Below are 25,589 nucleotides of genomic sequence, written 5' to 3' on the forward strand. Positions count from 1 at the left end.
TCCCAAAGCTAGAAGCTGCTTTTTTTAGTCTATTGTGAGTTTTTGTTCTTTCTTGCTTTTAACAAGTTGATAGGGAAAGGTTGCTAGCTTCATCTAGCCACGGTCTGGTTCACAGGTCCATTTCAAGTAGTCTTGTTAGTAGGTGGAGACACCTCCCTTCTTTGAACTCTTGTGCACCTGGTGAAGAGAGCCTATTTTAATTCATTTGGACTGCTTCCCTTTAGAGATTTGTTGTGTGGGTTGTTTTCCACGCCACACTTCTATGTACTGTCAGTGAAGGGAAACTTATTAAGCAACTGTTCTCTGAAGTGCAGTATACTGGAATTGCAATAACTGAATGAAGCAGAATACTGTCCTTCCAAGCACTGAGGCCTGGAGCTGTGCTATCTCCAGCTGTTGCCTTGTCTGATCTCCTGAGCAAAAGCAGGGTCTTGGCTGGCCAGTTCTAGACTGATGGGAGTTCCCCCTCCTCCACGCACAAGAGGAAGCAAAACCAAGGTACTTCAGGAAATGGTGTTGGTGATTCAGTAGATCACAATCTCTGAGGCCAAACAGATTTTCTAGCATGATGCTAGGCAGGTCTCTTTTGTGAGACAGAAAGTAGAAGTCTTGACTACTTGTGGTACAAGTCTGGGTTTCAGATGGCTCTGAGGAAGAACAGTGTTTTGTAGATAAGCCGCACACTATTAATGGTCTGGTAGAACAATATTATAATCTTCTCTCCTAAGCCGTCTCTTCCCATGTTTCATCCTCATAGGTCACTATAATATGCAAGTGATCTGACCCTAAAATGCATGGGAAGGCAGCTGGAGTGCCAGTAGAAAAATGTCAGGCTGAGTCTGACTGGTTCTGATAGGGAAATTTTGAAGTTCTATGCCATGGCTGTACTGAAGGGGAAGAAGGACTTCTTCACTTCAGCTGTAGCAAATGCAAAAATGTGGATCAGCTAAACTGTTCCAGATGGCTAGCCTTGTTAATCCAGGTTGTCTCCGCTTGGTAACAACCAAGTATTCAACATTAATGGAAGTATTTAAGTTGCTTCATGCATAAGAATACTTCGATCCAGAGTGAATGTCTTTGTGGCAGGATAACACTATTGAGGGAGGGGGAAAACAGCAGGTGATGCTCACAGTGATCTTGGAAGGTGCCTGGGGAGCTTCAGAAAGCTGGACCCTTATCTTTTTTTGGCTGGTGCTGAACCTGATATTGAAGGGAATTTTTGTGATCCCTCTCTGAGGGCAATGAGTAAGTATTGCTTAAGAGGATGATGATCATCCTCTACTGAAGAAACCATCTCTTGATGTTAACGTCTCTTCAATCTCTTTACTCTCTTGAATCCCCATTTTGGAGGGAAGGTTATCCAGGATTTGTAGTGAGGCAGCTTTAGTTGTACATCAAGTCTCGGGTTTGTGACCCATTCAGTCTGGTGTTAAACTTGTCTGTGATACAGAGCTTCTTAGTATTGGGTGATCAAGCTTCCGTGTTGATTCTCTCATGCTCTGTGTTTGTCAGGTCACTGAGATAGTAGACACATTCTACTGCATTGCCTCCAATGTGCAGGTGACACCCAGCTCTGTCTCCATTTTGTCAGGTTCTGCCATTTGAATGCCTTAGGGGGAGCACTGGTGAACTCCATTCACCTCATTGCTTCACCTGTGTGGATCATAATGCAAGACGGGGGCTCTTAGTGTGTGATTGCAACTCCGTTATGGATGGTGTAGGTTATCTGACGGACTCAGCCCAGACAAGACCCAGATGTGAACTAAGGAGTTGGTAATATTTATACAGAGTTTTTCATCCCTCAATCACAAAAGAGCGTCAGCATTGTTTTACAGATGGGAAATGGAGGCACAGAGGTGAAGTGACTTGTGAAGAGTGCCTCATTATAGAAGGAGTTTGTCTGCTGTCTGTTTAGATGAACCTAAAGTTGCACTGGTGGAAATCTTTCAGCAACTTCTCTAGTATGGACCCAACTCTAGTTCTTGGGCCAATGGGCATCAGATGATTTTTTTTTAAATGTGTATATAATTATATTGTGCACCAGAGTTCTGTTTGAATTCTGTGTTCTCATATGGCAGCCCAGACTGGCTGATGTCTCCTTCCAGCTGGTGGAGTTAGGAAAATGGCTTTTCCTGCTGTAAAGGATTTGCTATCTGTCAGTCTCTCATGGGCAAAATAAAACTTCTGCTAACTGCTCTGAGGCCTAGGCTATTTCCTTTCTCTTTCAGATTCTAAAACTTACTGTGTCAGCTGTCTTCTTCCAAAATATCTAAAGTATTTACATTATAGACTGATTCCCTGCCAGAGACTATCTTTTTGAGTTACAAGAGTACAAAACAAGTGAGTGTCACTATTTTGTGACCAGATGAGACTTTCACAGAAATCTAGACTTCAGATATTCCTGTGCAAAACGTACATCTTTTGTATCCTAGACATAACCCACTGGAAATAGAAATATGAATGGAACCTTAATTATAAAATAGAGAACATTTGCATTGTGATAGTCAAGTGAAATAAGACTGCCTGCTTGGATGCAGAAGTCCAAGGTTAAAATTGATTGATTTTTTTTATCCACAGACTAAATATAATACAAGTTTTCCTATTCTGTCTTGCCACTGTGCCTCATCCTTGACCTTGCTTGTCGACTTCCAGGCATGAGTAGGCAATTCATTCTTCATGACCACCTAATCCTTGGAATCTGAAGTAGCTTTTACTCATTCACACCTGCTTGCTGGGTACTAGGCGGACAACCCAGCTTGTTTCATGTAAGGTATCCGATCCATTAGACTCAAAGCTGCATGTGTACACAGCTAAACCCCTGATGGTAGGGACTGTGACACTTAGAAGTGCTTGCCATACAGTGAAATACCTTCACCAGGAGCTATCTGCCTCCTGGCTGGGTGGAAGATGGCTTGGGGGTTCCTCCCACTACTGTTTCTGCCTCCTGCCAAGCAGGTGAAGGAGGCTCCCAGCTCCTGCTGTTGGCACACTTCTTTCTGAGGCTCTCCTTCTCCCTTTGTGGTGGTGCTGCTGCTGCAATCTGGAAAACAGGTGGAGAGAATTAAGGGAAGGAGAAATTTTGTTGATGGATTGGGTGGGAAACTATTACAAAAAAACAAAATACAACACCTGGGAAGCTAATGTGTTCTTGTTCCAGTTTCTTCCTTAAAAATAAAATGTAGTTCATTTCTCATGTCACCAGTCTCAGTTTGTAGGAAATTTGGCAGACTGAGTACACTACACTAGTGCACTCAAAGCGGGTCTCTACAAAAAAAAAACAAAAAAAACTGGTAATCACTGGGTTAAATCTGTCAGTCAACTAGAATACCATCAGTTGTTCCTGACTATCACCATATTTACTTGAAAGTACCAAAAAGAGAAATTTTAATCCAGTACTTTTAAAAAGAAATATAGACCTAGTTATTATGGTTCACTCAGTGTTTTACCATCATGACAAGACCAAATAATTGTGTCCAGCAGTGGGAGACAAAGAACAATTCTCATCAGAATAGGGAAACCGGTTTATATGCCTCTTCAGCAGCAATGATGAGGCACAGGACTTCCCTGAAATCTCAGAATAAGCGCTGAACCCATTTTCATCCACCAAATATTCCTTTAAACAAAAGCCTGGACGTCCTCCTCCCTCACGATATCTATCTTAGGTTAAGATTATAACAAAAATAATATTCAAACAACTTTCACTGTGGCTCATGGGAAGCCCTGAAGGCAGTCCTTGAAATAGCGTTCCAGACATGCCACTTAAAGCCTTTTCCTAAGTTGGCTACACTGATAATACTGGCTTATACTTTGTGGCAACTTAGTAACAGGTCCCGTACAGAGTTTTAGAAATGCGGCGTTTCTTAGTCACATTAAAGGAGCTGAAATCTTTGTGAAACCTGCATGATATGCATGTAGACAAACCACCACCACCAACCCAATTTAAGAGGCAAACTACAGGACTTCCTATTCCATGTAGCAACAGATGAGTGCATGGGATTTTACAGGAAGATATAGTGATGATGTCCTGGCCCTGTGGAACTTGCAGCCTAAACTTGGACACAAAGGACAGAAAACCACAGAATAATAAGAGGGTGGAAAAGATACGGGTATACGAAATAAGGCTGCAGCTGGTCAAAGTGGGAGATAAAATCTTAGGGTGACCAGATGTCCTGATTTTATAGGGACAATCACGAATTTTGGGTCTTTTTCTTATATAGGCTCCTATTACCCCCCACCCCCCTCCCGATTTTTCACACTTGCTGTCTGGTCACCCTATGAAATCTGCTGCTTGCAAATTGCTTTTTAAATCTAATATAGAACTAAACTCCTTTTTGATGCTATCAGAATTTATATCTAAATGGAAATGCGTTTTTACACGCTCCAGATTTTATCTCTTTGTAAATTTTAGATTCACTTGTATTTTTAGTCATGGATTCGTGCTGACAGGCTTTGAAGAAGTGAGTTTTTCGGGAGGGATGTGAATCGGAGGAGGATGGTGATTTGATGTACCAAGTAAAAGGGGTAAAAAGTGATGAGTGTGGAAGAAAACTAAGACAGCGGCTCGATGGGAAGCTTGTCCAGAGCATTTTACCCGTTGACACCTTAGTCCTTGGTCTCTGGTTTAGTGTTTCTTCTGCGACAGAGGATGGCCTTATTAACATCCAGAGAGGTTTTGAATGGGAGTAAATGGGGCCTCCTTTCTCCTTTTCATGGATTCCTTAGTCTCCATATTATACTAATCTGATAACTGATCAGAAAGAAATATGCATTGTGTGAAAAATTGGACTGTGGAAATCACTGCCATAGGAAGTGTACCAAGAATGTAGCAAGGTTCAAAAAAAGGTTTGAACCTTTATAGGGATATCAAGAATATCCAGAGTTGTCATTATTAGTATCCCTTTGAAAATTTTGTCTTTAAACCTCATGCTTTCAGGCTTACCCTAGTAGTTAGAGATTGCTTCTGTCCACATTGCCATTGGAGGTGAGCTTCCCAACCCAGGTAGACAGACTTGTGTTAGTGGGGCTTGCGCTAGCAAGCTGAAAATAACTGTGTGGATGTTGTGACACTGGCAGAGGCTCTGGCTAGCCCCACAGGCTCGTCGGACCAAGGGATTGGGGTGGGCTTGAGCTTGGGTGGCTCTTCTGAGCCTCCACTGGTGCCACAAAATCTGCAGCTATTCTTAGCACGCCAACTTGAGTCTTGCTAGCATGAGTCTGTCTATCCAGGCTGGGAGTCTTGCTCCCAGCTGCAGTGTAGACATACCCTTAGGGACCAGGATGAGACCTCTTGTGGGGAGGCAGATTATACAACATCTGCCTACTGCAGGTTTTGCACCTTCCTCTGAAGCACCTGTTGCTGGCCACTATCCGAGACAGAATGCTGGACTAGATGTTATAGTTCCTGCTCCAAAGCGTTTACAATCTATCTTTGGTCTGTGTTTGCTCCTAGCACAGTGGGGACCTGGTCCATGACTAGGGCTATATAGGCTTTATGGTAATAAACAATAACAGACAGGCCCTTGGGTGTGATCCACTATGCAATTTCTATGTTCACCAAAGAGAGAGGCTTTGCCTCACGACCACATCTAAATGCTTTCTGTAAGACTGTCACACCTACACATGGGAGCACCCAAATGGCCTCCAGCATGTGAGAAGCAACAGACGGTGCAGTTGTTGGTCACCACAGCACTATCTCTTGAAGCCCTGCTGTAGTTTTGTATGGCTGGCTAGGAGAAAAGTCTCCAGTCACTTTTCCACAAGCACCCAATGCTTCAGATTTCTTTGACTGACAAGAAAACATGGCTGTCCCAGTGTTTGGACTGTGATCTTATTCTGACTTAACGAAATGTTGTTGGGACTATCTGAAGATATCCTTCTTATGCTGTTTTTGGTGATTGTACTGGCAATCTACTTTTGTTTTGTTTTTTTTAGTTTGTCTGTGACTTGATGGTATGTTTAGTTTTGTTCTCAAGTGCAATACAAAATGTCACTCTTGCACCAAGTTTAAAGACTCAGAACTAAGACTAAATAACTATCTCAAAGACAAGAATACATTGTAATGCTGTGGTCTACCTTGTGTGAAATCTAGATGTGATCATTCAAAATAGCACTAGTCTAGTCAAAAATAAATATATACGGAGATATACCTATCTCATAGAGCTGGAAGGGACCTCGAAAAGTCATCGAGTCCAGCCCCCTGCCTTCACTAGCAGGTCCAAATACTGATTTTTGCCCCAGATCTCTAAGTGGCCCCCTCAAGGATTGAACTCACAACCATGGATTTAGCAGGCCAATGCTCAAACCACTGAGCTATCCCTCCCCCTTTGCTGCTACCTGTTGTCTGAGACTGGAGATGATGATTTTGGTTCCTGGTTCCCTTTGAAGCTAGTAGAGAATAGCCTGATCCGGCTAGAAACATATACACGTGGGCCATGCATCCTACCTGTATCAGATGTGCTTTGTTCCATATATTGGCATGATCTTGTTTAAGTTCATTGCAGTGGTAGACTGTCCTGAAGGCAGTTCCCTTTTTATTTTCCCAGATATTGATGATAGCACTTCTACTTGCCCTGGACTTCTAGACTTTTTCCCCAGCCTGTTGCATGACTATACCGTTGGAAATTCACATAGTGCCAACACTTCCTTTCACTTTAGGGGATGCTTTGTGAGGAAATTCAGAGGTTAATTTTCCTGCCTGCCTGGCTCCTTCCTGTCTGTTGCTTATAGGAGCAGATGATTAGGCCCTTGCCTTTAATGCACAAGATATACTGTAATTTAGTAGGTCAACAGAAGTTAAGCTTAATTTTCTGATAACAGTGTATTAATGCATAGCAATACCACATAACTTGACCAGTGCTAGTGGGGGGGAATGTTTGCTTCATGATTTGCTTTTTGGGGAATGAGGAGGGTTAGTCTTTGTAAACAAGTTGTTTTACTTATTGTCAATCTTTCCTTTCCTTTCTTTTTTTCTAGAACTATAGAGCAGACCCAGAAGAACTGTTCACAAAATTAGAACGCATTGGAAAAGGCTCATTTGGTGAAGTCTTTAAAGGAATTGATAATCGAACGCAGCAAGTGGTTGCTATAAAAATCATAGACCTTGAGGAAGCGGAAGATGAAATAGAGGACATACAGCAAGAGATAACGGTCTTAAGTCAGTGTGATAGTCCTTATGTAACAAAATACTATGGCTCATATTTAAAGGTAATGTATACCATTGCTCCAAGTTCACTGGGAAAGTCTTATCCTGTCTTTTCATTGTTTTGAAAGCCGCAATTTAAGAAAATTCAAAGTTAAAGAAGCACTGTCCTGTCAACTTGAATTTTTTTGGAAAAAAGACTAATAAGTTTTCTGGCAGTGGATAGAGCACCTTATCAGTATTCTGCTGTGGGTCTTCTTTCAGTGCTTTTATTCAGGTTTTCTGATCCTGCTGCCAATGTTTTTTGAAGGGTCTTTTGGAATGTCCCAGAGCCACAGTTTAAAAAAAAAAAATGTGCTGGGGCTTGCCGCCCCCCAACAACTTTGGGTTGTCTACAGGTGTCTCCCCTTTCATCGACCTTGGCAAGCAGCACTACAACACTGAAACTTGTGGTCCTTCCCACTTCCTCTGTATCTCCCAGTGAGTGATGCTCCTGCCTGTCCCCCGTCCCCGTTTCTCTCCCCCTCTCGCCCCCCATATACTTGTCTCTCTGCCTGGCTGCTCTTGCTGCAGGAGTTGGCTTTGAGACAGAAGATCGCTACTATCTCACCCAGGCCAGGATTCTGGGTCCTGTGAAGGGAGCTGGGCAGAGGATCTCTCCTGCTCCTACTGTTGCACTTGGCCTCTGGGATTCTTTGCCCCATATAGGGGTCTCACATTCCATGGCCCTGTAGGGGCTCTCTCAGATGTGTTCCTTCTCTCCCCAAGCCACTTGTTCATTTGGTCTGGTGCTCGGGAAGAAAAGATGCCCTCATAGGCAAAATTTTGATGCTACAGAAGCTCTGTTGTTACAGGTAAATACTAATCAAAGTTTTAGGAAGAGTGTGTACACGAGTAGTGCATGGGTGCTGTTTTCAGCTAGTGCGTGAGACAGGAAGTGACCATTAGCAAAACAGCTGAACTATCTATACACAAAGTGCTGTCAAATGCACAAAATAAACAAACTAGAGGAAAGTTAGGGGAATCTCTCTTCTGCTTACTTTTCAGATTTACTAAATGTTACTTAGTGACCTATAATAGGTACAAAATTTTTAGACAGAAATGGGATGTTTTTGTTTTTAATGTTACCAAGGTCATTTTCAAGAGTGAAGCCATTGGCAGCATTCTAAAGGAGTGCTCTTTTTAGTAAAGCCAGCAGGTTAGCTCAGACTCTATGTTTAGGGCATTCTTGAAATTCAGATTGTTCCAAAGACAATAACTGGTTTCTTCGAGATGTTGCATTATTGTATGAGCTCTGTCTCTTTTTAAGAGCGTTGATATAGGAGCAGGTTACTTGGAGAACTAGTTCTTACGTAGTGGTCAGGTTTTTTCTTTTGGTTTAAATTGCCAAAACATCCTAATCTAACTTGCCTACTAAATGCCTATGGCTTTTAAAAATCATGTACGCCAAGGAGCTGATGCTTGGTTTGACCCAAAGATAAAGCCATGGAGGCTTTGTTGTTTCCTTGGCTGTTCCCTATTCCATGGGCTTGTTTTCCCCTATCAGAAGTGGATACACGTCGTCAGTATGGTTGTCTTCAGCTGCCTTGTTCTTAAAGGGTGTAATTACTGGTGTATAGCAATAAGGCTCCGAGCTTGCCTATTCATGCTCTGTTGTCTTAGCAGCAGCAGGTTCTTCCCCCAACTGGCTGTGAATCCAGCTGGGAAAGCCCCCATTAGAGCAGTTTTATGGGTACTGGTGTAGCAGTCTGCCCCCAGTTCCTTATTTCCCCTATGTCCTGAGTGTCATCCAGCCGTGAATCTGCCAAACTTAGTCTTCTGAGCTTTAGGCACCCAGAAGGCCAGATGTTTGCCCTGAAGAGCAAACAGATAAAGATAAGTGTGTTGGTGAAAATACTCTACTTTTGAGTCCTGTGTCAGATTTCTCCATGGTGCATAGTTTTCACAAACTCTAAACACAGAAATAATTTACTTTAAAAAGTTAGTTTTGTAAGCCATGAATATACAAAGAGTTTGGAGAGATGTATCTGTTTGTACTAATGCTATTTTTTTTAAAAGTAGGTATTAGGGAAAAAACATACCCCAGATCTGGGAAAGCTAAATAAGATTTATACTTCTATATTCATGAGCTTTTAAAAAAAAAAAATGTAAACACACCCATCACTGTTGAAGTAGCCTTGAAGGGTCTAACTCAAACTTGTCCTAAGTATTGTTACTCAAGTCTTTCACACTTTAAAAAGCAACAGAGGGTCCTGTGGCACCTTATAGACTAACAGATGTATTGGAACATGAGCTTTCGTGGGTGAATACCCACTTCATCAGATGCATGGGTCTATAAGGTGCCACTCGTTGCTTTTTACAGATCCAGACTAACACGGCTCCCCCTCTGATATTTCACACTTTAGTATCTTCCTCTTTTCACACAGTAGTATAAAGGGGGGCGGGGGGAGGATTTTCCCTCAATGCTCTAGCAGTTGTAAACTTTTGGCTGGAATTAGCTTAATATTTTTATTACAAAAATTGCTGGCAAATACAGAACTACTATTGCAGCAATATTTTCCTTTCCAGCTTGAGTGCCTTCAGTTTTCCATTACTATAATGACTCAGTAAATTCTGAAGTCTTTAAAGATTAATCCTAGCCTAATAGCTGCTTTTCAGACTTCCTAAATTCTCTTCAGGAAAAAATAAACTTCTCTATATTGTCTGAAGGGTTTTTTGTAGTTTGGTTAATGTCTAGCTCCTTCTTGAGAAATTCCTTTAAGAATGGGGTCAACAAAGATCTTCCTCATCCAGCTTGACTAGCATGATCAGTGGCTTCACGGGCTGACTGCTCCCTGCAGTTAGATGAGTAAATACATCTATAGATGTGTGAGAGAGAGAGAGACTGTTACCTTAAAGGGACTCCGTCAATACAATTTTTGTTTAAAATTAACACATTTCAGAAGAAAAACTCTGATAGGACCCCTTAAATGATATCTTGGTTTAGAAAAAAAAATTAAAGGTTTTGTTAGTCCCCAACTACTAATTACAGGGATCTTTTTAGTGGGAGAAAGAAAGTTACTGGCAGTGGCATAGAGTGGGCACAGTGTTGCCAAATGGATTAAACATTTTTTGCTACTTTTTAATTTTAGTAATTACAGGCGTTTTTAGAAGGAAACGAGACTTTCAGACTGATCTTTTTAAATGACTTGGTATCTGCCACAGATCATTGTCTTATTCCAAAAATGGCTGTTGTGCCAGAAAAACCTTGGTGAGATTGTGCTTTTCTGATGCTTTAGATAGCTATGCCGGGGAACTGTGAGACACAGTAAAATGCTTGTGGTTGTAAACTAAAAAGGATTTTGTATGTAAAGGTCTAAACAAACCTTAAAGCAATGTAAATACGTTTTAACACCTCTTGTTGCAACAAGGGTGATATACTGGCACCATGGAAGCCAATGAGGCAAGGATTTCACCCAAAGCATTGAAATAATGTTATCACAGGAATCTGTGTTGATGAAAATTGTATTAATTTTGTATTTAGAGATCAGCAGAAATAATCCTGGAAATGGAAGTTTTATTTTGGATCTTAAGTTTTAGCACTATATTAGTGTTCTTACTAAACTGAAAGGTTGAATTCCCCTTACCCCCACACTTGCTGTTTTCTTCTAAATCCAGAAAAAAAAGACTAAATTGACCATTATTCGAGTTCCCTAATAAAGAGAATAATGCCATAGTGTATCCAGTCTCTGACTGGGAAGGTTCTGAATACATGGATGTCCAGTAGAACCATAGAGGGTAGGGTCTTTCTAGCCAATCCACCTTCCTTCAAGTCATGCCTATGAAATAGATGGTAATCTAAACTGGTTTCTATTTTAAAATGAGTTTTTTTCCTTCTTAAAGGTGAAAACTGCTAACATTAGAAGTTCCTTGTATGTTGGGGTTTGTCTGTATTAAAAAGCTTGCACCAATGAAATTGAAGTGTTTAAAAACTGCAGTGAACACTCCTAATGGAGATGCATTTAAACTGGCTTAATTTACACTTTAACTGGTTCAGCTTAGTTCAGTAATACAGACCAAGTCTTGGTCCCTAGATGCTATTCAAAAAATGTTGCAAATGACATAAACAAGGGTCCTAACACTTCATGGGCTTGCTGTCACTTCCATTCCCATAGAAAAAGGGGAATTGAGTCTGGGCGACTGGGATTAACAGTGAGAGAACTAACTGCAGATGACTTCCCTTTTTCTCAGAGAACACAGAATTTTGCCTCTGTCCTGCAACCTTGTGTGATTGCTTTATAATAAACCTAACTATTGGGGATCATTTTTTTATTTTTATTTTTTTTTATTATTATTTTTTTTTTTAATCCTTCTCACCTCTCATCCTCCGTGTACTTAGATTTTAAGCTTTTTCTAAACAGGCATCTTCTCTTCTGCACTGGATCCCTTACAGTGGTTTTTTTGCAGCTCGGGAGGCAGAACCAGACTTGTGAAGGGAGTGGCCCAGCCTTTGATTGCGCTGCTGGTTTTATCTTGTTAGCTGCAATTACGTTTTTCCAGACTCTTCCTGCTGCAGAGCAGAAACTGAAACAAAAACGGGTGTCTTTATTCATACGATTTGACTTACTGTATTTTAAACTTTTGCTGGGCTACGTACACTCTTTCTATAAGCTCCTCTTATACTGAGTTAATGGGCTGCACTCGGTCTACAGCTTGCATGTCAAACTGAAAGTATGGACAGATGACCACCAGGTGTACATCTTGTCTTGTTTTTAAACTTGTCTAACTATTAGACATTTTAGTCTTTAAAACTATGAGTACAAGATAAGATCTGCTTCCTTCGTGACTCTTGAGGTGAAATTGAATCCAGTTTCCAGACATTGTGACAAAGGAGCAGACCCTTAAACAGCCCAACATTTTTGAAGTAGAAACAGTTGTCTTCATCTGAATGGTTACTCATTAATTTTCCTTGAAACATGGAGAAAAACTTTTAGTTGCTATTGAGTTAACCATAACAGTTTGAAATCCTAGTTGTTTTTATTAAACTTTTAGTGGTGCCCTCATTGTCCTTTGAAAGTTTGAACTAGTCTCTAACTATGATGAACGAGATCATTGGTCTGTCCCTAATGTATCTAGGATGACTTCAGATCATTTACTCAAATACTGCATTGTAATGAAGAAGCAGAGAAAAGTTGTGCACTTTCATAACGACTTTCTCACTTTCTGATCCATGAATGCTTAATTGTGCAGCCTCCCAGCTGTATTAACAAAGTTTTTACATGTAATAAGTTTTAAATTTGTAATATAATCTTAGCCCTTTATATGATGGTGTAGAGTAGATTACAGGGGTTGAATTTGTCTGGTAACCAGTACTTTTCCCTGGGGGCTGCAGATCTAAGCTTTCATTGTATTATTAAAAAAAAAAAGAGAGAGATTCAAGCACTTATGATTGTAGCGAGAACCTTCCAAAGTGGACGGTGTAAAGCAATGCAGTGAAGGCTCCCTGAGAGGAAGACAGCTGAAAAATAGACAGCTGAGAGGTGTCTGTCATCTTAGTGAGGCTTTTCCTGAAGCCTGATCATTCAAATGTCAAAATTATAAACTATCACTTCTAATCAAAGCCTGCAAGAAAGAGGGATAATAGTCCTGTAAGAGCTACAAGTCTGCATGTAGCATCTTCTTAGCAATGCAAGCAGAGACGAAGCTTGGGACAGTACCTCCACTTATTCAGTCTGACCCCTGTAGATATAAATCTTCTCTGGAGCTAGATGATTCTAAAATATTTGCTTGATGGTGTTTCTCCTCCCACCAACCCTCATGTTGGAAGTTAGAAATCAAATGTTTGATTCTGTAGTTCCTATCATGGCCAACACTTACTCATTTTTATTCGCGACTAAGACCAGCTCTAAATTATCTGCAGTTATTACTGGTTTAATTTGTAGTAGTATTATTTACACTTGTAGGAGCACCCAGAGACTCCAGTCACAATTGAGGCCTCGTTGTACTAGGTGCAGTACAAGAACATACAAGGACATGCCTCTTGCCCCACAGCATGTGCATATGCATGCACTTTCTATATGTATATATTTTCTTGGCCTAAAATAGCTGGAAAGAAGGATTCTCGTATGCCTGGGTGAAAATTAGACATGCTCAGTTATACTGTATAGTAATGATTTCTTTGCGACATTATTTTAAAAACACAGCACTTATTCATTTTCACTATTCAGTGTTTTCAAATAACAGTAAAATCCATCCAAACATATTTGTGAGACCACAGTGTTTGCCTGAAATTTGAGTTCATTACAAGTTTTTTCCCAACTTACAAAGTTGGGCTTTATGAATAGTGCTAAAATTAGCGAGCCCTTCCCTGCTGATCTCATAATATTGGAATAGACTTGTAACATAAATGCTGGGGTTTTTTTAAATTCAGTATGTCTTAACAAAATGTACCCTGTTCAGTAACTGGACATGGTGCATTCAAAAACTGCACCTTTATTTGCTTGTTGGGTTTCCTTTAGGTTTTTATAAATTTTCAGGAAATGGAGTAAGGGAAAAGCCAACATAGAGCATAGAAAGGCTTTTGAAAGTAATGATATCATAAACTGGAACTGTATTGGGCTAGTGCTAGTAAATGAATTGCTTGAGATTTACACAGCATACTGTAATATTGTAAATTGACTTATTTTTGTTGTTTTCTTACTAATGGTATGGTTTTTTAATCAGAATGTACTGGGTATCTTTCTTCACCATCCCAATATTTACAAGAACTGCAGCCCATAGAATTTGCTCATGTCTTAACACTTGAGCCTTTTTTCATGGAAGTGTAGGAAAAAATGGAATAAAATGTGTTTGCAGTTGTATATTAGTAGATCGGACATCAGATTCTTGCTCTATATGAACCAACCATCTTCTTAAACTACAGACTAAGGGCTACCTCAGCATCCACAAATGATTGTCTTAAGAACTTCGGACTTCCTGTACATGGAACTTCAGAGTGATTACTCAGTATTGAAGGGTCTGGTACTGTAATACATGGACATCTCAACCGATTAAATGCCAAGCATTTCTAGGCTTTCACCTAAATTTATGAACTGGGAGTGGAGGATGAAATGGGCCTTCAACTGGTGCTAGTGAGGTCTGCTTGGTTGCTGAGAAGCAAGTTCTCAAGAATGCACAAATGAAAGGTGCATCTTAATATTATCCTATCTGACCTCTGAATGGACTTTTATCTTTAGGTAGACAACAATTAATTTGCTTTGGTCTAAGGTCCAGGATTAGTCTTCTCCTGTACCACCTTATGTAGGACTGCTTTGCATTACAGCAGTAGAGCCACTTTCACAGTGCCAGAATGACTTCACTGTGGGAATGTCTCAGATGTGCTAGGTACCATATAAACGTGTAGGAAGAGACGAGCTCTTCTTCAAAGAGTTATTTAGCTACTGGTTGAAGGCTCTTTTCTACAGCAGAGTGCACATGAGCCATACAGCAATAGCCAAGTAATGCACAAGAAAAGTGTTTCGGGTGAGTCTATTTCAAATGGCACCAATAATTCTTAGCTGCTGAGGACTTAGTTGTCTGATTTGCTTTATAGATGACTGGATCCATCTGAAGCAACAGTTTAGTCTGTGGCTTACTGGTGGTACCTGCATCTCGCAGCTACATCCTCTTCTTGTTGCTGTTTACAAGTATCTCCAAGGGCATGTTCAATCTCTCAACTTCTGTGGAAAGGGTTTTTGAGAGTCATGCAGAATATAGCACTCAAAAGGGATTCTTAGGATAGTGGACTGACTGAATGGATTAAAAAAAACCACACTGCATCTAATTTGAATGACAGTAACCATGTGCGAGTCGCAACAATACTCAACCTTTGTAATTCCTTACAATTCAGTATGTGGTTTTTGACTCAAGTGATATAGTTCAATAAATAGAAGAACAGGAGTACTTGTGGCACCTTAGAGACTAGCAAATTTGTTCTTCTTTTTGCGGATACAGATTAACACGGCTGCTACTCTGAAAAAAGTTCAGTAAATTTCATTCAAGTGTGTGCTGAAAAAGTGTGTGGTCTTTTTATTTACATGTTACTAATTTTTAGTGCAAAAACCTAGAACTGAAAAGAAGTGGATATTTTCGCTTAATTTTGGAGGTGCTAAAAAAGATTTTTCAAAGTATTTTCCTGTTTATTAAACCACATTGCTTCATCTAATAGCACCGTAGATATAAAATATGAAAAGCTATTATTGTGCTTAGAAATGGAAATAAAATTAATTGTCTTTGGTAGCCTGAGCATTCTTGGAGGAAATGCTGCCGCCTGTTAGTGTCTCTTGCCAAATATAATGAAGAATAACTTTATAGTTACTGGACTGTTGCATTTGGGGAGGGGTCTGTTATTAACGCAGTGTACCTAAATAGTACCTTGAAATAAGTGATAGTGTTTTCCAGTGCAGTAAAAATAATTCTTTACAACATTCAAACCAATTTATGTGCCTAGTCTCACCATATTTCTTTATTTATAGGGCACAAAGTTATGGATAATAATGGAATACTTGGGTGGAGGATCCGCTTTAGATCTTGTAAGTATTATAATTTAGTGCAGCTTGTTGGCTTCTTAAAGTAGCACTTAAACTATTTTTCTTATTAAGCAGAGGAACATAATAATACTTGAAGAGTGTGGTCCCTGTTGGAAAAAGTAATCTGTCATCTCAATTCCAGAGCGGTGTTCTAGTGAAGAAAAATGTGTCTTTAACTAAAGATTATTTAGATGTTGGCTGTTCGTGCTCATCTTTGGGTTCATATCCACTCTCGTTCTTTATGCCAGCAGTCAGGTTTTATGTTTATTCCGTTGTGCATTTGTATATCTTCTTATGAAGTTTGGACTCTGGAGGTAGTTAATGTTGTTTTAGTCCTGCTGTATGACATTCCTAAAAGTGTGAATATGTGCACTGGTTATGCTAAACAACTTTTCCTACTCAGTGACTTTGCATTAAGGTTTGTTATTTCACTGTCTCTAAATGCTGAGAAGTGGTGTAAAGTTTCCTAACTTGCCATATCATTTTTTAAAAAAAATTGGTTTTATTAGGAAAAAAATTATCCTTGCTTCCTTTTTTCAAAGCAGACTATTTATTCCACTGGAGTACATAAACTGTTTCTCTTGGAGTGGGTCTTGGGCATGTAGTGTGCACATAGAGTGCAGTTAATATTAAATGGTGAAACTGAGTTGGGTTTTCTATTTTCAACAGTTTAAATTTAAACATACCAAGTGCCTTTTTCTTAAGAGAGATGTAGTATTCATGAAAGAAGCAGTTTAGGAGGTGCTAGAAGAGCGCAATCCTCTGTGTGCTAATGTGTGGTTTCCCCAGTAGAGCCAGACCTCAGCTGCAAACTTGAGAAGACCTGCCCTTTCCTGTAAGATAATAGAGCCACAGTGCTTCTGCTTCTTAGCTTCTGGAATTTGAGGACCAATTCTGTAGTACCATAGATCATTTTTTTTCCATATGTTCATTACAAAGTGTGCGTGTGCTTAACTTTTTTACAAGTTGTTCCTATGACTTTATTTAAACTTGTTTATGGAATTCTGAGGTAATAACTCAACAGCTAGAACAAAAAAACATAGTGAAAGTGTCAGTGAACAATTGTCAGGAGCTCTGGAACTAAGCTCTTTAGTAAATCAAAAATCCCTTTTAGCCATTGTGGTGGTTTGAGAAATCTTTCAAAAGAGTGAGCCAGGTGTAAATGGATGCATTGTTTGTGGAATCTGCAGAAATCATGAAACAGCCCTTGCTTTCCCAACTGGCAATATCTCCACTTACTCTCTACAACCTTTTCTACAATATGGTGATGTAAAAAATCTGCAACAAATTAAAAACATTGGGACAATGAAATTAATGGAATTGATATCAAAATAAATAATGCAAAGAGTGTACTATTTGTATTAGTTTTTCATGGTTAAGTGAATTGTAAAAGGTAAAACCTCAGTTTCTTTGAGGTGCAGAATTTCTAGTTTATAAGTGCTGCAGAAACCAGGAACTTTTGCAGTTAACTCCAGTTTTCAATGTAGTACATGGCTGGGTGGGGAGAGTCTTGTATACTGTTTACCCTTTTACCATTGAAACATTCCTTAAGTTATATAGCAGTATTACTGTGAGCATTACTAAAACTGCTAGGATCCACTCCTGTTCTTCCTGCAGGAGCTGTGACCCAGTATTTTTAATCGACATACAGTGAATCTTTACATTTTGTGCAGTCTGTTAAAGAAACTTTTTATAGCAAAAAAGTTGAAGTTTCAAACATACTGTAGCTACATTTTAATAAATGACAAGGCAGGGATTAAGGATAAGATAAGGAGTATTGTTTTAATTGTAATGTTTCCCTCTAAAGCTACGGGCTGGTCCATTTGATGAATTCCAGATTGCTACTATGCTGAAGGAAATCTTGAAAGGTCTAGACTACCTCCACTCGGAGAAGAAAATTCACAGGGATATAAAAGGTGCATAAAACTTTAAATATTAACTTAATTTCTTTTAAAGTAATAGCAGCACTGTGATAAACTACATTTTACTTCCTCTTTTCCCTTCCCTCCAGCTGCCAATGTGTTGTTGTCAGAGCAAGGAGATGTTAAACTTGCTGATTTTGGAGTTGCTGGGCAGCTGACGGATACACAAATTAAGAGGAATACCTTTGTAGGCACACCATTTTGGATGGCCCCTGAAGTTATACAGCAGTCGGCTTATGACTCAAAAGTAAGTATTACTATAGAAATAGTTCTCTTATCACTGCAGCTTCAGAAGAAATTAGTTTGACTTCTGCTTTTGAGTTTTGAATTGTATGTAAATTACAAATAGTTTATTCATTTTATATTTTACTATAGAACTGTAATAATCATGTGACTGACCTTTTAATTTTATTTCCACACACCATAATGACAAGTAGGTGTTTGGGTAAGCCAGGGGTGGGCAAACTTTTTGGCCTGAGGGCCACATCTGAGTATGGAAATTGTATGGTGGGCCATAAATGCTCACAAAATTGGAGGTTGGAGTTTAGGGAGGAGGTCAGGGCTCCAACTGGGGGTGCGGGCTCTGGGATGGGTCCAGAAATGTGGAGTTCAGAGTGTAGGAGGGGGCTGCGGGTTGGGGTATGTGGGGAGGGTGGGGGCTCAGGGGGTGGGGCTGGGGATGAGGGGTTGGGGGTGCAGGAGGGTGCTCTGGACTGGGACCGAGGGGTTCAGAGGGTGGGGGCGGGGGGGTCAGGGCTGGGAGTTGGCACATGGAAGGGAATCAGGGGTGTGGGCTCCAGGCAGTGCTTACCTCAAGTAGCTCCCAGAACCAGCTGCATGTCCCCCCTCTGGCTCCCTATGTGGAGGTGCGGCCAGGCAGCTCTGTACACTGCCCTGTGCCACAGGCACTGTCCCTGCAACTCCCATTGGCTGCAGTTCCCGGCCAATGGGAGCTGCGGGGGCGGCACTTGGGTTGGGGGCAACGTGCGGAGCCCCCTGGTTGCCTCTACGCATAGGAGCTGGAGCTGGGACATGCCTCTGCTTCCGAGAGCCATGCAGAGCCACGGCACATGAGGAGTGGGGCAAGCCCCGGACCCTGCTCCCCAGCGGGAGCTCGAGGGCCAGATTAAAACGTCTGAAAGGCTGGATGTGGCCCCCGGTCTGTAGTTTGCCAACCCCTGATGTAAGCATTTAATTCACATTCGTTGTAGCTTGAGTGATAGACGTACAAGGGTATGGAAAGTTTGCCAGTGAATAACTTGTATAAAATTGTCAGAGAAAGCACATGGAAACTCTGTATACTGCATAAATAAAGACAGCACGGTCCTACCTCTGCAAAAGTGTGAGAGCTCTGTAGGGCTCCTGAAAAGCCACCAAGTGAGTTGGAAATTGTCATTTTAGATTAATTTCTTTGGAGCAAGTCCCCCCAGGATACTGTCAAGGTGCCAGATGTTTTTGTTTCCATTCCGTGCTCTATTATTGCTATTGCAATCAAAAGGGAAACTTTCAAAGATTAAAAAATGACCAGTGGGAACCTGCTTTTCAAAAGGAGCAGAGTGAAAAATGGTGACTGAGAATTTACTGTTCCATTAGTTTCTAAAGGTATTGCAGTCTTTGCAGGAATTTCCAGAGTGCAAGTGTATATCCATGTGCACTGACTAGATGACCTAATAGAGCTCTTCTGTCTCCATTATCTATGGTTCTGTGGTCTATATTGCTGTGCTTGGGAAGTAATATGTAAGCAGAAACCTAAAGTATTTTTATAAACATTTTTGAATATAAAGTTTTTTAAAGGGTCTCCTGAGGACAGTGGTTTTCAACCTTTTTTCATCTGCACATCCCTAAAAAAATTTGAATGGAGGTGTGGGACTCCTTTGGAAATCTTAGACACAGTCTGTGGACCCCTAGGGGTCACTGTTCTATGGTAACAACAACCTTTCACAAACCCCTAGTCTGCAGACTCCCAGGGGTCTGCAGGCCATAGGTTGAAAACTACTGCCTTAGGTCATATATGATGCCGAAGGTTTTAATATAGTGACTGCATATGAAAAAGAAAGTAACTTTAATCGCAGTAGGGCAGTTGCTGCTAACTCTGTTGATGTAGTCATGATCCCACTGCCTTTCATGTAGCTGTTGGCAGAAGGTTCCATAGCTCTGGGCCGTATCCTCTCTGCTGCTTATTAGCACGGGGGACGTTTAATTCTCCCATGTCGGCAGTTGGTCTGAGGAATGACAACAGGTGCTGGAAATGAGCTTGGATGATCACCGAGCCAAGAGGAGTGGTAAGGATACCCCTACCCTCTGCTCAGTGACAATTGGCAGTTGTGGGAGGGGAGGTGCACTCAGCCAGTGAGACCTATTTTGGGTGATGGTGTCCAGGGATGGAGGTAGAGAAGTATACTTTGGTATAGCCCATGATGATATAGCTAGTGCCAACTGACCGCTGGTATTGTAATCCCTGCTGTGTTGAGACATAGGCTTTTAAAAAAAAAAAAAAATACGAAGAGTGAGAAATCTGAAAACCTCTGAAATATTAACATTTATATAGGAAGATTCTTATTATGGAAACTGCTGGTTTCCCTGAGATACGAAGATACAAATCCACTTTCAATGGGAGTCTACCAAAAACTTCTAGGAATTATGGATAGTTATACTGAGTACATCTGCATTCTGATGGAGACTCTTTCCAAAGACATTGAGACTTAATAGAAATACATCTGGACAAGAGTGGCAAGGAGGATGGTTTTGGTTTTCTTTGTCTGCTTAACTTCTCCTGATTGACCAACAAGAGGCATAAATATGCAATTGAATTGCATTAAATCTAGAATCAGAGGGGTAGCCGTGTTAGTCTGAATCTGTAAAAAGCAACAGAGGGTCCTGTGGCACCTTTAAGACTAACAGAAGACTAACTTCTGTTAGTCTTAAAGGTGCCACAGGACCCTCTGTTGCATTAAATCTAGAGTGTAAGAGAACGGTCACGGACTACAATTCTTTTCCTAGGAAAATTTCAAGGCTTCCATCAGAGGGTTTCATTTTGGTTACCAGACTAATGCTTTGGCTTCTAGATTGAAGTAACCCCTCAAAATGACAGATGATATAATGAAATAAATCTGCTCTCTAGTAGATTATTTTACAGTTCCCACTTCTCAAAATTACAGTGGGGCCCCTTGTTGATTGTCTGTTGTTGAAATGTCACAAACTAGTTTTATATTCAGATTTAATATAGCAGCAGAATTACTTGTGAATGGAAAGGGAGGCTATAGAGAGACAGAAAATATGTAACCCTATTCTAGTAAATGGAATGGCTGGAGTTATAACTTCTCTACTGAATGTGTGCAGTTGCACTATTCCTGTGTTTGTCGACTTGCTATCTGGGATGGGCACACCCTGTACATACACAATGAGCAAAAACAGCTGAGCCTGTTTAAAAGCTACTCTCCCCCCATGGCAGGTTGGTGTTGTCTCCTTCTCCCTCAGCAAGCTAGAGAGAGACTGCTTGCTTCTGGCCCACTGCCCTCTTATAAGGGCCAGCTGGGCCCTGATTGGGGCGTGGCCCCAGCCGAGGCTGGTTCCCCAGTCAGTCTTTCCCCAGCCCTCCCCAGGGCTGCTTTTAACCACTCCGGGCAGGAGCGGGGTCACCACTACAGAGCCATTTGTAACTTTAAAGTTTCCTCATGGTGGTGGTGGTTCTCCTTCATTGTTACTTGCACAGTAGATTGCCAAGTGTGAAAACTAATATTGTATCATAAGGGGAAAATATCTGAAGTGGGAAAGATGATTAATTCTGAACAAACACATTTAAATACAAAGGTATTTACATGCCTGACATCTGACTTACTGTGGCTACTGGTGAGTATTGTAAGATTTGTAACAGTTATCTGGCACTTTTTCCTTTAGTTCTACTCTAAAGAGACTCTTCCAATAGTTACATGTCTCAAATTTTTGGGAAGTATGGTGTTTCAGACCTACCTAGAATATTTGTATTTTCCTAATTAATTTCTGAAATAATCAGTCGGGTAGGAAAGAGTCATTCATGAAGATCATTGATGGGTTACTTATTTTCTCCCATTTTTTTTTGGTCCGGAGGAGGGGGGTAGAGTTGGTGGGGAAATATTGAATACTAGTGTTCTTCAAAAACTAACGTTAAGAATACAAAGTTATCCTTCTGAAAACCAAACAATTTTTAAATGAAAGGTTCTCAGAAATACTATTTCTCTTCAAAAGCATACAGAATGCATCTAAGTATGTCTCTGGTGCTCAAACATATGTCACTTGCACTGTGGAAGGGAGAGTGATGCTGGGTAACTTGTTTCAAAAGCACCTAAATCGACTTAAGCTCCTGGGTCAATTAAGATTTTTTGGAAACTTTACCACTTTCAGCATAAATTTCCTTGTGTTTTTTATATTCATCACCTTTATGCTGTGTTAACAGTGTGTAAAATATGTGTACAGTAAGCATGTTTAAAATGATGTATGTAATTATTGTGCTGTCAGGAGCTCTTACAGAACTCTTCTTTACTGTTGGCTCGAGTATAGAATTCAAATAATCGGTGACACCTCAGGCTTCAGCTTTTTATTCAGTGAGAATAAAACTATTTCATTCCCCCAGGCAGACATTTGGTCTTTGGGAATCACTGCTATTGAACTAGCCAAAGGAGAGCCACCCAACTCTGACATGCATCCGATGAGAGTTCTGTTTCTTATTCCAAAAAACAATCCTCCAACTCTATTAGGAGAATTCAGCAAACCTTTTAAAGAATTTATTGATGCATGTCTGAATAAGGACCCAACATTCGTGAGTATATTTCTCATGTGTGTCTATCTTAATGCTTGCAAAGATCTTTGACTGTGAAATATACTATATAGGTGGTGGGTGTAACATGAGAGTCTGTGACTTTGTATGGTTCTCTATTGCCAGAGGGAGTGGAGTACCTTGTCGCTACTTAAACCTTACTCCTCCTCCCCATGTAAAGGTGTCGAGATGACTAAAGAAAGTGATGATGGGCTCCAGAGACCGCTTTCTAAAGCACAGAAAGAAGTAGTATAATGCAGTATCTCTGGAGAGGAGGAAGCGTGGGCCAACCTTGAATGATACCCCAGCAAGACTTGCACTTAAATATTATATTTATTCTGGTTACAAACCTCATTGAATTGGAGAAGTATCATCAGTCAGCTTTGTCTCGGTGTCTGTTATCTAATACAGAAATCACTAATTGATCAATTCTGTAGCTGTTGTATGGGGTGATCATATTCTTAGAGGATTATAAATGTAGGTTGTGTTGGCTTCTTAAAAGCTGCTGTTACTATATGGATGTTCGATTCTGGGACTGGGCCAAGGAGGAGATGTTTTTAAATAGCATTTAAAATCACAACAACTTTATGTAGGATAAACATAAATATCTTTGTGTTTTTTATAGCGCCCGACTGCAAAGGAACTCCTGAAACACAAATTCATTCTGAAAAATGCCAAGAAGACGTCTTATCTGACAGAACTTATTGACAGGTTTAAGAGATGGAAGGCAGAAGGGCACAGTAGTGATGAATCGGATTCGGATGGTTCTGATTCGTAAGTGTGTTTTAGTATGGCTTTTCTGAACAGCACTAATGCAGTAGTGTTTCATTTGTGTTTTGAGTTATAGCTCACTGCTCTTGTGCTATGCTAGAATCGTTCTCTAGCATTAGCAGCAGCCTTGCATGGGTCTCTGTTCTCCAACTAGAGCCTATAATGTGGTGTGCTTGTGTACTAGCCTTCCGATCTCTGTGGACTTAAATTCCACTTCTGCTTCTGTGACAAGCATGTCATGTCTTAGGCTTGCCCCAGTGTACTCTTTGCCCTTGCTACCTAAGTACCAAACAGTTTGGCACAGCTAGCACTTTCTGGTCAGGAGAGCCCCCAGGGTTAAACTCTTCCATTTCCTGGACATCAAATCATTGGCTCATGTAACTGTAACCACATTCATTGGGCCACATAAGATGATGTCCCTTGCCCCAAAGAGCTTTCAGTTTGAGTTGTAACATGAGAGGGAAAAACATGTTAAGGAGAGATGAGTTAAAACTATAAGATCTTGTAAAGTTCACTTTATTGAACCTTTATTGTTAAATAAATTGACATGAATTTTTAAGGCAGATGAAATTAACCATGCAGTTTCATTTGCATGCTCGTTACCTATGCTAGTAAAGTTTGTGTTTTTGACCATTATCATTGTAGAAGGTATCCTTGTGATTTTCTTTAGGGAGTCCAGCAACAAGGAGAATAATTCTCATCCTGAGTGGAGTTTTACTACAGTTCGAAAGAAGCCAGATGCAAAGAAACTGCAGAATGGAACAGTATGTACAATCCGAAGAGCTTTTTATTCTTAGTGCTGATTGGAAGCTGTTGTAAGGAATGTGATATTTAGTAACTGGTAGCCAGTTAAACTCAAAATAGTTTGTTGACTTTTGCTTCAATCCTTACTTTTATTTTTCATAAAATAGCACAAAAATATCTGCTAGTAAAACCCCAAAACTAATTAATGGTGAAGTCCAGTGTCCATGGCAGCTTAATGGTAGAGTGTTCATGGCACAATGTCTGTCTATAGATTATCTTAATTTTAAAGAATTACATAGAATTAATCTGACAGAGAAATGAACCATAATATAAAATGGCATTGCTTCAGAAATATCATCAAGCATTTATTTCCAAACCGCACTAGATTTGTTGAGGTAAAGTATGTCTTTGTGATGTGTTGCAAAGGTTCTGTTAAATATCAAGTCTGTTAAAATGATGATACAAGCATAAATATGATTGCTTTTATATATACATATATATGTTTGCTAACTTTTAGGATCAAGACCTTGTGAAAACCCTGAGTTGTTTAACTATGATAATCACACCTGTGTTTGCTGAGGTAAGTCGTTAATTCAAAGATCTCTTTAAAATTTGCACAAGCATTTTATAAATCTTTAAGGTACATCTGTGTTGGTCTTTCACTCAGCTTAAACAGCAGGACATAAATAATGCTAGCAGGAAGAAAGCAATTGAAGAACTTGAGAAGAGCATCACTATGGCAGAATCTACATGTCCAGGGATCACAGATAAGATGGTGAAGAAACTTATGGAGAAATTTCAGAAGTAAGTTGTTTTTTGAGGGGTGCGAGGGGATGTGTGTGTTTAAAAATATATATATTGAACGTAAACTATGTTAAAAATGTTACTTAGGTTGCAAAGTTCTGCTCTCCGATTAGGAAATGCTAGTGTTATAATTACCCAGGCAATCTTAATTCTGCCCCGTTGTGCGTCCATCCTATGTCCTGAATGAGGCTAGTGAGCTGTGGAAATAATCTTATGCCATCATCTAGTTAGATTTTATCATATGCATGTGGGTAAGAGGGTACCTGACTTGGTTTGCCTTCCACCTCCCCAAGTCCTCTGCCCCATGAGCTGGAGAAACTTCTACCCCATGTGGTGCCCCCTGGGGGAGGATTTGGCCATTGATGCTGTTTGCTGGGTGTGGAGGCTAGTTGGGGAGACCACAGCCAGTTTGGTTCACTCCCCTAATCACCCTATTGTAGCTGGTTGCTATACAGAGGCAGCAGTGTCTATCTTTAGAACGTTTGTGATCAGTTGTTATTTGGTCAAGCTACATAAAATCTTCCAGGAGGATGCAAGTGACCGATAATAACTGGTGATTTTCAACAGTTTTTATGTTAGCAAAACATGTACAGAATTTCAAGAAAAGCCACATCTGTAGCCTGAGGGCTTTGTGAAGGTGCTATGTCCCCATTGATTTCTGTGTAACCCAATACAGTATAAGACAATAGCATCTATATGTTGAAACATTATTGCTATTTTAACAGACTGAGAGTAATCAAAAACCTTTATGATCACTTTGTTTAAGGTGGAATCATAGAAGTTGGGTCAAGTGTGTTTTCTTATCCAGTTTCATATCATTTGTTAGACATACTGCATTATATGTAATCCCTAGACTGCAGTAAAAATGACTG

At 40.3% G+C, this 25,589-nt stretch overlaps 1 protein-coding gene across 2 annotated transcripts in view; it reads left to right on the forward strand.

The window, feature by feature from the left end:
* STK26 (serine/threonine kinase 26) overlaps positions 1–25,589 on the forward strand; it is a 56,179-nt gene that overhangs the window by 28,090 nt on the left and 2,500 nt on the right. Inside the window, exons 2-10 of one of the 2 annotated variants that reach the window (XM_034780955.1) lie at positions 6,973–7,203; positions 15,631–15,687; positions 17,492–17,600; positions 17,696–17,853; positions 22,216–22,401; positions 23,024–23,172; positions 23,840–23,933; positions 24,431–24,493; positions 24,581–24,717. In XM_034780955.1, the coding sequence (XP_034636846.1) occupies positions 6,973–7,203; positions 15,631–15,687; positions 17,492–17,600; positions 17,696–17,853; positions 22,216–22,401; positions 23,024–23,172; positions 23,840–23,933; positions 24,431–24,493; positions 24,581–24,717 (1,184 nt within the window). Of the gene's footprint in view, positions 1–6,972; positions 7,204–15,630; positions 15,688–17,491; positions 17,601–17,695; positions 17,854–22,215; positions 22,402–23,023; positions 23,173–23,839; positions 23,934–24,430; positions 24,494–24,580; positions 24,722–25,589 lie in introns of those variants that run through there. The other variant, XM_034780956.1, reaches the window with a different exon arrangement.

This window comes from Trachemys scripta, chromosome 9, assembly GCF_013100865.1.
Source record: "Trachemys scripta elegans isolate TJP31775 chromosome 9, CAS_Tse_1.0, whole genome shotgun sequence".
Lineage (NCBI taxonomy): Eukaryota > Metazoa > Chordata > Testudines > Emydidae > Trachemys > Trachemys scripta.